At 41.4% G+C, this 11,417-nt stretch overlaps 1 protein-coding gene across 1 annotated transcript; it reads left to right on the top strand.

The window, feature by feature from the left end:
- The first annotated feature begins 661 nt into the window (after positions 1-661).
- commd7 (COMM domain containing 7) lies at positions 662-9,322 on the top strand. Its single transcript, XM_078255979.1, has 9 exons — positions 662-864; positions 2,058-2,111; positions 2,244-2,346; positions 2,593-2,649; positions 3,108-3,145; positions 4,716-4,806; positions 6,025-6,074; positions 6,199-6,247; positions 8,964-9,322. The coding sequence occupies exons 1-9, from the start codon at positions 784-786 to the stop codon at positions 9,038-9,040; spliced, it is 600 nt and encodes a 199-aa protein (XP_078112105.1). The 5' UTR covers positions 662-783; the 3' UTR covers positions 9,041-9,322.
- Positions 9,323-11,417: the final 2,095 nt, after the last annotated feature.

Here is an 11,417-nt window from a genome sequence, read left to right as displayed (position 1 = left end):
GGCAGATGCTGTCCACTCCACAAGTCCTTCCAGCCTTCAGAGCCTTCAGTTGGCTCTGTATTTATATTAGTGTTATTTCTGTCTTTCACCTTTTCCTCTAACTGGTGAAGATTTTCAACTACTGAGTGTTGTTGGGGGGGGGGGGGCTGCACCTTTGCTGTATGTCACCCCCCCATCTCTCTCCCACCTTTCCTGTCTATCCACTGTCACTGTCTAATAAAGGGGAAAAAAAACAAAAATAATGCAGACTATAAATCCCATATTAAATGATGATGTAATGTTATGGATGAAACTACCTAGCTACCTGGCTGCAACATTAAAGTAATTGAAACATGAACGCATCAATAATTATTATCAATAATACAATAAGCTATATATTATTCTGCATTATGAGTACTTTTACATGTGTTGCTTTAAGTATATTTGAATGCTGAAGTATCAGCAGTCAGTTTAACTGAAGTCAAATGTAAATGCTTTATACTTTTATAAAATACATTTAAGTAATAAATCCTATTAGCCTATGTATTATTTCTTTTGATGCCTCGGCACTAATGAACATACAATTGAAATAAACAATATCTAACAGGTTTAATTCATTTTTAGGATGAAATGAAATCTGCTTTGATTTCTCGAGCCGCTTCTGTTGCCACGCAGGCGCACTGAAGAACACGGAAGTAGAGTCCACAACAGAGCCTACTGTCTATGATTCCATCCATGGCCGAGCAGCTCTGACTGTTTCCAGATAATAATAATAATAATAATAATAATAATAATAATAAAAAGATGCAGCTTCACTTCACTAAAGACGTGTTGTCGGATTCGGTTAGCACCGACTTTCAGAACCTCAACAAACTCAACGAGCAGGTAAATCCACACGTTGTTACCACACAGCATATATATCTGTTGAGCTAACGTTAGCTAGCGGAGCTCTCGCGTTACTTCTGAGCTTTAATTCTCTTTATTTTAATGTTTGTGAGTATCTGTGAAACATGGGAAGGATTTAAAGTGGTTATGAATGTATGTGGTTATGAGAGCTGTCAGTGAACATAGCAGCTGACAGCTGACGCGGATCACATGACTGACTTCTCATTATGATAACAGCCAACATTACAGTGGAACAAGTAACGTTACTCTGATATTTGACTTCAGGAAAAGTAGCGATACTACGGTATAGAAATACAAGTAAAAGTCCTGCATTAAAACACTAACCTAAAGGAAGTACACAAGTAGAACTAAAGTGCTTGTAGTTAGCGTAGTCATTATGCAGACATATATATTTCTATCATCTCCAGCTGGTAAAGGCGGGGCTAATTTGAATGACTTCATAAACTGCTGGGGAGTTAAATCTATAATAATAAATCAGCATTAGTAGGTCTAGACCAGTGGTTCTCAAATGTGGGTACTCATACCCCTAGGAGTACTTTGGAGTACTGCAGGGGGTCATGCATAATTAATCCATAAATATTATTCTTATACTATGAATGATGAATGAAATGATTGATGAAAAATCATTTGTGTTTTTCAGTTACAAAGTCATTGGTTAGTTAATCCAACACTGATGACTATATGTCAATCGATTTTAGTTAGCAGTCAAAGAATGGACCCCCCCAGCTCAGGCTCAGAACCCGTTGACCTAACCCCCCTGATGTCCTCGGGTCAAGTCGGACCCCTTTTCAAAGATTTCTATATCAGAAATGTGGGTTCTTTCAACAAAATTGCCCAGAAATAACACGGATGGTTCAACGCAGCGCTCTTCGCAATTCAGATGTTTAAATAATAAATAAATAAGAATAAAGCTTTGAAAAAAAGCATCAAACACAACAAGGCAACAAGTGGTTTTTTTTACCATTTCAAACTTGCCTGTACTTGGAAAAAAAAAAGAATGAGATCAATTTACAGTAAAGTAATTGTTAGATGACATGCAGATCGTTTTAAAGCATAACCACACTGTCATTTACCAAATGTCCTGTGTTAATAAAGCTGCATTTCTTGATATAAAGCTGATCAAAGTTCATTTTTCTTCAGACATTAACAGAGTTATGTTTCACTTTGTGCAGCAATTTCTGCGTCTGATTGAAATTCTGTTCCAGTTCCTCCTGGAGCCTAAAGAGGTGGACACACACACACACACAATAGGACAGGCAATGTTTTGCCTCGGTTCAGTTATCACGGCTAATAACCCATTAACTGTGTGTGTGTGTGTGTGTGTGTGTGTGTGTGTGTGTGTGTGTGTGTGTGTGTAGACGGAGAGGTTCATGCAGCAGCTTGGTGAGTTTGCAGGGGAACATGGGATGAGTGCCAGTCCTCTGAGGAGCCTGATGAAGAGCGTCCTGCTGGTGCCACAGGGTGGGAAACACACACACACACACACACACACACACACACACACACATAGGGTACGAAGGTGCTTTTCCTTTTCTTTTAGTAGTCAAGAAGAGATTAATAGTGCAACCCTGCTACTTGTAGTATCATATCCTGTCTAAAGACATGAATGCACCAGTTTAGAATTTTCCCACAGCTCTTAACTTGATACTGTTGTAACTTCAGCTCTAAAGTGACAGGTTTATGTGATTCTGTCTGTTTTCTCCTCAGGCGCCTTGAAGAAAAACCTGACAGCCGAGCAGATCAGAGACGACCTGGTGACATTAGGTACACATCTGAATCCTTTATCCAATGAGTCCATTTTAAAAGGGCTTCAAATATGTAGCCTCATTTCTTTTATGCATTGTGTCCCCGGGGCGGTTGTTTCTGCTCTCATCCCGACTGAAGTCCCTTAGTGGCGGGGAGTGACGCAGAAAACTCAGGGTGTGCTAGCTGGCTAAATTAGCATTGCATTAGTCTTCTATCTATACAGCTAACGTTAACACTAGCTGGCGAACGTAATCGTGGGCTAGTCCAGTGCTGTTTAACGGTAACGTTACAATTCTACCTAAAATAACTTGATGAGCGTGTTGTACGATGTTGTGACCTTATAACGTTCCCCACCGAGCATTAGCATGAGCTACTTGTCAGCGTAACACATAACATGGACAGTCGGCATCTTTTGTCCTCCTTAGTGTGAAGGTATTACACCAAACCTGCTTTATCTGTTGCTTTCTCTGCCTCAGGACTAAACCACGACAAGGCGGCTCACTTTTCACAGCAGGTAACGTTCACTACTATTTCAAGACATCAGAGTTAAGCCAGAGGTGGATGAAGTAGTAAAAGTACTAATACCACACTGTGAAAATACAAAAAAGTACTTAAAGTGTATATAATGCAGAAAAATGTCAGTGTCTTCCTTATTCTGTCTGATGTTTCTGGATTCATATTCATGCAGCATTAATGTGTATGTTGCATTTAACTGCTGTAGATGTTTAAGGTTGTGCTCAATCGGACTCCTTTATATACTGTTGGGTAGTTTAATCGACAGCAATGCATCATGGTCCATAAGATCGTCATATGTCTGTAGCCTTGCTGTCCTCTGAGAACCATGGTTCTCTATAAAGTCAACTTTTCATGGTGTCATAAAAACAGCCCTGTCTTCAGCTTTCCGATGATGTCATTTACATTTACTTTAAAGAAACTGAGGCACTCAGGAGGGTGAAGTTTAAAAAGCCTTTAATATTGGCTAAATTATTTAAACATCGGCCATCGAGGCCTCCAGCAAATGTTTGCCTTTGAGCTGTATCTTAAAGCTGATTGGCCAGTCACATAGTCAGTAGGTTGAAGGTCACATGATTATTGTGTACAGGTAGAGTCACATGACAGACGATCTTCAACAGTAAATCAGTTGTCAATAATCAAACACCATATAAGGACAAAAAATACATCTCTCATGCTCTCAGGCAGAGCAGCCATTACCATCATTTATAAGTACAACTACATAATGGTCGCCTTAGGAAAAAAAAAAATATATATATATACAAAACATCTTTATGTCTTTCAGTATTCAGGTATAAAGGACACACTGGCTAAAACAGCACGTTTCAAGAAAATACCAGGATTTTGCATAGCTTTTAATGTATAAATCCAGAATGATTGTCTTTAGAAGAGCCTTTTTAATCTGTCTCCACCCATTATTGAATTTCCTATATGGTCTTCTATGCCTGATATCTTAAACGTTACCCCCCTGAGTGCCTCAGTGTGGATCCCCGAGCTGAGGAGCACCGGAGGGATAAACAGCAGTGCTCCGTTCAGCCTGCATCAGGACTGAGGCTTTTTAAAGACTTTATTTAGCTTGACAAGTAAACATAAGAAACACAGTTCATCCTTCAGTTCATCACAAACATTCAATGTCAACATATCCGGAGATACGTGGTTTTCACTGGACAGGAAGGGGGTGAAAAACTGCCATCTGAAAAGTAACTAAGGCTGTCAGACAAAAGTAGTGGAGTAAAAAGTACAATATATTTACCTCTCAGATGGAGTGGAGTACAAGTAAGTTGCAAAGTTGCAAAAAAAAATGGAAATACTCAAGTAAAGTACAAGTAGCTTGTATGTGTACTTGAGTAAATGTACTTAGTTACTACACCACAGGTTAAGGGGCATTCCAGCAACCTAATTATAAAAAAAACTCAGTTATTAACATTAATGCTTGCAAAATGGACAATCCAGTACATGAATTGGTTAGAATCACATGAGTCTTGTTGCCTTTGAAAGCCACATACAGTCCAGTTTGAACCTAACCAGAAATCATTGGTTGAGCACAGGAGTCTTTCCTCTGTATGTTGCAGTGGGGGGAGCACTATGCAGCGCTGTCCTCACTCGCTGTGGGACAGACTTTGATGGTCAACCAGCTGGTTGACATGGAGTGGAAGTTTGGAGGTAAGACAAAGCGAAAACCACACAAATCACATTTAGCTCTCGGCGAAATTATAGGTTCACTCAGAGTTTATTTCTGGGCACATGGAAAGCGCTGCAGTCGTCTCTCCTCTCAAACTCCCAGCACATATTCATGAACACAGAGAGGATCTACTCCAACACACGATTAGCATAGCTTATGTGCTCTAATTCTTTGTTCTGGCTCATTTAAACACATCAGCTGATGGGTCTCCATCTACCTTGTTGTTTATTCATACGACCCAACGACTTGTTAAGACTCCCAGGTAATAGAAATGCTAATAGGCTGAGCAGGAGCAGGAGAGTCGTTGGCATTATGTAGAGCCATTGTTGAGCTGATCTTCATATTAAAAGACACCGTGCTCCAGTTTGTGGAGGGGAGTGACCGTACGTGCTGCGCTCCTCTGTAGTTTACTTGACTGGGCTGTTATTGACATGCAAAACCTTGAGCCAGGCAAACAGACGGTGTCTCTGCATGTCGCCAGTAAGTCTATGGAGACTCAAATAACCTGAGAGCCAACATGGCCACTGCTTGTCTCACATGTATGGCAAACAGACCGTCTCATACAGTACTGAATGTAATGTATATAAAGTGCATAAAAGACAGCCCAGGTCCTTTGTGTTCTTGTTGTGGCCTACCTACAAAATACAAAACATCTTCGAAATCCATAAGCTGACTCTATTTTTGGTGATAGTTGTTGCATTTAAGGAGTTGAGATGTTTGTTCAGTGTGGTTGTATGAGCTACTCCTCCATAGTCAGTGTGTTAGCTACAGTAGATGGGGGTCAGCACTCCCCCAGTTTGGAGCAGCAGGCAGGAGTACCAACACAGAAGATAAGCAATGTCCTGCTGTGGACGGGGGCAGCAGCTCAACACATTTTAGACACCTAAAAACATCTGTATCACTTTAAATGTGTCCTATATTTAGAGTATTTTCACAGCTTTACCTTGCTGTCAGACAGCTCTTTACGACGGGGAACTGAAGCTGTTCTCTCTGCTCTCTTCAGAGACACCACACTCCTTTGACAGAAACACTCATTTTAACGCGCAGAACACGGGAGTTGCTGGTCTACCGCTGCCTCCATCGGTTAGTTAGTGAGTTAGTGTTATTTAGTGACTTGTGTAATAATGTGATATGTTTGTGAGTTCATTGATCACTTTGTATAAATCTAAGTTCATAATGGTGTGTTGACCCCCCAACAGTGACTGTCGGCACCAGTGAAGTACAGAAAGTGGGCAACATCTTTCTGCAGGTATGAAAGTATGAAAGCTCTGTGTGCCACAGACACACACACACACACACACACACACACACACACACACACACACACACACACACACACAATTGTGTTAAACACAGTTTTTGTCGTCTTGCAGTTGAAGCTGGTGGTCAGAAAGGGGAATTCCACTGAAAACGTCTACATGGGTGAGCGACTCTGATGTTACTGACACAAACAGCACTGAAAACATTTGCTCACATCATTTATTGTATTTTGGCAAGAACCTCCTGCCTAACTGGATCTAAATATGTCAAATCCAGATGATTAAAGAAGCATGAATGAACATTTCAATGAAGACACAGCAGTTCTGTTCAAAATGTGAGGAGTCCAAGTGAGGAGTTATATACTGTGGGCAGGAGATATCAAGCGGACCTGTAGGTGTTCAAATGTTTGAAAATGTTCTCTTTTTTAATGGTACTCATACTTAATACAGTTGTGTTCAGAATAATATCAGTGTATAATGCTCAAAATCCTTAGAATAGCTTTTCATTCCATAATATCAATGCAACTCCAAATCAAAACAGAATTGATCACGTTTGTGTTCTACCTTTACAGAAAGTGAAGAAAAAGGAATATTAGGCTGTTTAGGCCTTTATTATGCAGTATTTGCATTTTTCTTTACAAACTCAAACATTTACTGTATGAACTGAAACATGTCTCAAGGGTTTGCTTCACTTTGAATCACTGCACTAATATTTAGTTCCATAACCATTATTTCTGAGAACTGCTCCACATCTGTGTTGCATGGAGTCACCTGTGAACAGGTATTCCAGCCCAGGACCATTGAACTACATCCCACAATCCCTCTGCAGTACTGGGTTAGCCTCAGAAACATCATTTCTGATGTCACCCCACACGTTCTCTATGGGGTTGAGGTCTGGGGATTGGGCTGGCCGCTCCATAACATCAGTCTCTGCTCTTTTACTGGTGTGTTTGGGGTCATTGTCTTGTTGAAAGACCCATTTCAAAGGCATTTCCTCTTCAGCATAAGGCAACATGACCTCTTCAAGTATTCTGATGTATTGAAACTGATCCATGATCCCTGGTATGTGATAAACAGGCCCAACACCACAGTATGAGAAACATCCCATAACATGATGTTTGCACCACCATGCTTTACTGTCTTCACAGTGTACTGGGGCTTGAATTCAGTGCATGGGGGTCGTCGGACAAACTGTCTGCGGCCCCTAGACCCAAAAAGAACCATTCTGCTCTCATCAGTCCACTGAATGCTGCACCATTTCTCCTTTGGCCAGTCAATGTGTCCTTTGGCACATTTCAACCTATTCAGTACATGTCTTTTTTTCAGCAATGGGACTTTGCGGGGGCTTCTAGCTGATAGCTTAGCTTCACATAGCCTTCTTCTGATCCTAACAGTACTCACAGGTAACTGTAAGTCTTCTTTGGTTTTCCTGCAGCTGATCATTGGTTGAGCCTTTGCCATTTTGGTTATTCTTCGATCCATTCGAATGGTAGTTGACTGTTTTTTCCCACGTCGTTCAGGCTTTGGATGCCATTTCAAGGCATTTGAAATCATTTTGGCTGAGCAGCCTATCATTTTCTGCACTTCTTTATATGTTTTCCCCTCCCAATCAACTTTTTAATCAAAGTCCGCTGTTCCTCAGAGCAATGTCTGGAACCGAATGAGCAGCATGCATGTCATGACTGTTGGCTCTGTTGGTTTTCTAGGACTCTACAACACTACTAAGAAATTATTTGCCATGTAGAAATACCACTTCTACCAAAAACTTTGATTTATGAGGTTAGTGATGTTGGACTGCTATTATTTTGAACACAACTGTATGTGCTGCTGTGTTGCTTAACACAAGCAGAAAGATAGTTCTGAGCAGCAAGAATGCCCAGTTTGCAGAAGCAGTGGAGAGAGAAAAGGCAGGTTGTGCAGCTGAGATGGACACAGGCTAGTCCAGTTGCTCCTTTTTAAAACTTTTCAAATTTTTTCAAATTTTTTTTTTATGCTTGAGCAAAATTAAATGACATACTAAGACTAGGTGGGTAGAAAAGGAGGATGTCTGGGAGCTTACGAGGAGATCAACATGTGGAGTTGTTTGTGTGCCTTTACCTGCACGAATCCCAATAGTGAAGCATGGTAAATGTTTATTATACAAAGAAGGAAACCCCTGTTCACTCAGATAGCCTAATTAGACTCTTTGGTCAATGGGTTGGTGATCTGATTGATGCACATTTAGAGTACAGAGAACGGAAAATCATGCTTTACACACTCCAGGAGTGTACCCACTAACAGACATTTGGCACACTGTCCATGTAGTGTCTGCTATATTTTGATGGTAAACAGCAAAAATATCATATGAGCTTCTTTTTGTCTATGTTGCCAAGGTTTCCTGCGTGACTCATTGATAGCCCAGGACCCCCAGATCATTTCACATCTAAGACCCCTGCAGGAGCTCCCCTTGTGCACTCACCGTTAGCTTTATTAATGCTAGTTGCTGTTTCTCACTAGAAGTCCATCGGTCATGTTATTTCACGAGAGCCGATAGATGTCTATGAGTGAGGCGTGCTGTAAAAATGTTTTTGGATATGATACATAAAAGTCTTTTTAAAAGTCTTTTTTTTTTCTGGTTTCCCAGCAACGCAGACATTCCCAGCCCTTCACTTCCGGAGAATTAGTCACTTTAAAAAGCTATCGGACCAGTTTTTACAACAGCAAATGAAACAAGCTGTATGAAACAGGACACATGATTGATATTGAATCCTTGTTTATACCAAAATGTATAAGGGAGTAGTAAAACGGTCATTTTGATTTCTTTTTTTGCAGCGTAATAGAGCAGTGCTCAGTCTGTTATCTACTAACTGTTTCCTGTTTTCTTCCCTCATCTTTTCCAGAGTTGACGCTCCCACAGTTTTACAACTTCCTACACGAGATGGAGAGAGCCAAGGCCAGCATGGAGTGTTTCAGCTGAGCGTGTGTGTGTCTGTGTGTGTGAGAGAGAGAGAGATAATGTAAGAGTGTGTGTGTGTGCTCATGTCAGGCTGTAGCTGCAGGGAGGGGTGTGTGTGTGTGTGTGTGTGTGTGTGTGTGTGTGTGTGTGTGTGTGGGGTATGTATTACACCATGTTGCGTGTCTGTGTGTGGCACTGACTGAGTGACTGAAGCTAAACACAAAAACACATTTTATGTACTGCCAAGACATTTCTACTCAAATAAACATGAATACAAAATAAAAGCTTTCACCTTTCTCAAAGGCACACAACTCCTGTCATTGGCTCTCTTTTCTGGCGTTATAAGGGGAAGTTATAGTTGTTGTTTTTTAAACCGAGGTGTGAATGTAGTCGTACGTTTCATCGATACTTTCACCTAACCTGTCATTCATATGAAACTTGAGCAAGCCCTGTGGGGAAATATTGGTGTCAATTTAAAAAAAAAAAACCTGTACAATGACTAAAGTTAATCCAACCTCAACCAGACCTGTTTGATCAAGTTCAGACCTGTTGATTAAATACATATAACATAGATACATAAAGATAGGAAAGGGTGCATTGACCTTTTCCACCCAAGAGCATATATTACATTACATTACATAACATGTCATTTAGCTGAGGCTTTTATCCAAAGCGACTAGTAGTAAGTGCAAGTACATTAGTTTTAAATAACAATCTACAAAGAGCCATATGAAAGTGCAGCTTTAAGAATATTTATATATATAAAACTCAAAATAACTTTAGAAATCTTCATTGGAAAGGGTTTAAACAATGTTTTCCATGCTTGTTCAATGAACCATAAACAATTAATGAACATGCACCTGTTGAACGGTCGAAAAGACAGTAACAGCTTGCAGGCGGTGGGCAGTTAAGGTCACAGTTATAAGAAAATTAGGAAAGTAAAGAGACCTTTCTACTGACTCTGAAAAATGGCAAAAGAAAGACGCCCAGGGTCCCTGCTAATCTGCGTCAACGTGCCTTAGGCATGGTGCAAGGAGGCATGAGGACAGCAGATGTGGCCAGTTGTCCCTACTGTGAGACACCTAAGACAGCACTACAGGGAGACAGGAAGCACAGCTGATCGTCCTCGCAGTGGCAGACCACGTGTAACAACACCTGCATAGGATCGGTACATCCCAATATCACACCTGAGGGACAGGTACAGGATGGCAACAAGAACCGCAAGAACTGGAGGAGGAGATGTACTGCAGTACTTAATGAACTGGCCAGTCTGGTGCAGTACATGAGGAGGAGATGTACTGCAGTACTTAATGAACTGGCCAGTCTGGTGCAGTACATGAGGAGGAGATACACTGTAGTACTTAATGAACTGGCCAGTCTGGTGCAGTACATGAGGAGGAGATACACTGTAGTACTTAATGAACTGGCCAGTCTGGTGCAGTACATGAGGAGGAGATACACTGCAGTACTTAATGAACTGGCCAGTCTGGTGCAGTACATGAGGAGGAGATGCACTGTAGTACTTAATGAACTGGCCAGTCTGGTGCAGTACATGAGGAGGAGATGCACTGCAGTACTTAATGAACTGGCCAGTCTGGTGCAGTACATGAGGAGGAGATGCACTGCAGTACTTAATGAACTGGCCAGTCTGGTGCAGTACATGAGGAGGAGATGCACTGCAGTACTTAATGAACTGGCCAGTCTGGTGCAGTACATGAGGAGGAGATACACTGTAGTACTTAATGAACTGGCCAGTCTGGTGCAGTACATGAGGAGGAGATACACTGTAGTACTTAATGAACTGGCCAGTCTGGTGCAGTACATGAGGAGGAGATGTACTGCAGTACTTAATGAACTGGCCAGTCTGGTGCAGTACATGAGGAGGAGATACACTGTAGTACTTAATGAACTGGCCAGTCTGGTGCAGTACATGAGGAGGAGATGTACTGCAGTACTTAATGAACTGGCCAGTCTGGTGCAGTACATGAGGAGGAGATACACTGCAGTACTTAATGAACTGGCCAGTCTGGTGCAGTACATGAGGAGGAGATGTACTGTAGTACTTAATGAACTGGCCAGTCTGGTGCAGTACATGAGGAGGAGATGTACTGCAGTACTTAATGAACTGGCCAGTCTGGTGCAGTACATGAGGAGGAGATGCACTGCAGTACTTAATGCAGCTGGTAGCCACACCAGACACTGAGTACCCCAAGTTCTCTCCCACTACACTGCTCCTGCGTTCTCTTCACTGGTTACCAGTCGCTGTCCCGATACAGTAAGTACAGCAATTAAAAGCAAATATAATTAGTTCCATTCCACCACTGTAAATAAGTGGTGATGAAAGCCTTAATAGAGATAAATACCGCACACTGATACTTCTGAACCTTGAGGCAGATTT

The sequence above is a fragment of the Sander vitreus genome, chromosome 7 (genome assembly GCF_031162955.1).
Source record: "Sander vitreus isolate 19-12246 chromosome 7, sanVit1, whole genome shotgun sequence".
Classification (NCBI taxonomy): Eukaryota; Metazoa; Chordata; class Actinopteri; order Perciformes; family Percidae; genus Sander; species Sander vitreus.
Note: the sequence above shows the minus strand (reverse complement) of the source record. Positions and strands in the feature narration are given on the sequence as shown.

What these genes read in the sequence shown, in the direction of transcription:
- commd7 (XM_078255979.1), top strand. Translation starts at nt 784, where the DNA reads ATGCAGCTTCACTTCACTAAAGACGTGTTGTCGGATTCGGTTAGCACC. An exon ending in AGACGACCTGGTGACATTAG is followed by an intron (nt 2,650 to 3,107) that starts GTACACATCTGA and finishes TCTCTGCCTCAG; the next exon opens with GACTAAACCACGACAAGGCG. An exon ending in CGGCTCACTTTTCACAGCAG is followed by an intron (nt 3,146 to 4,715) that starts GTAACGTTCACT and finishes TGTATGTTGCAG; the next exon opens with TGGGGGGAGCACTATGCAGC.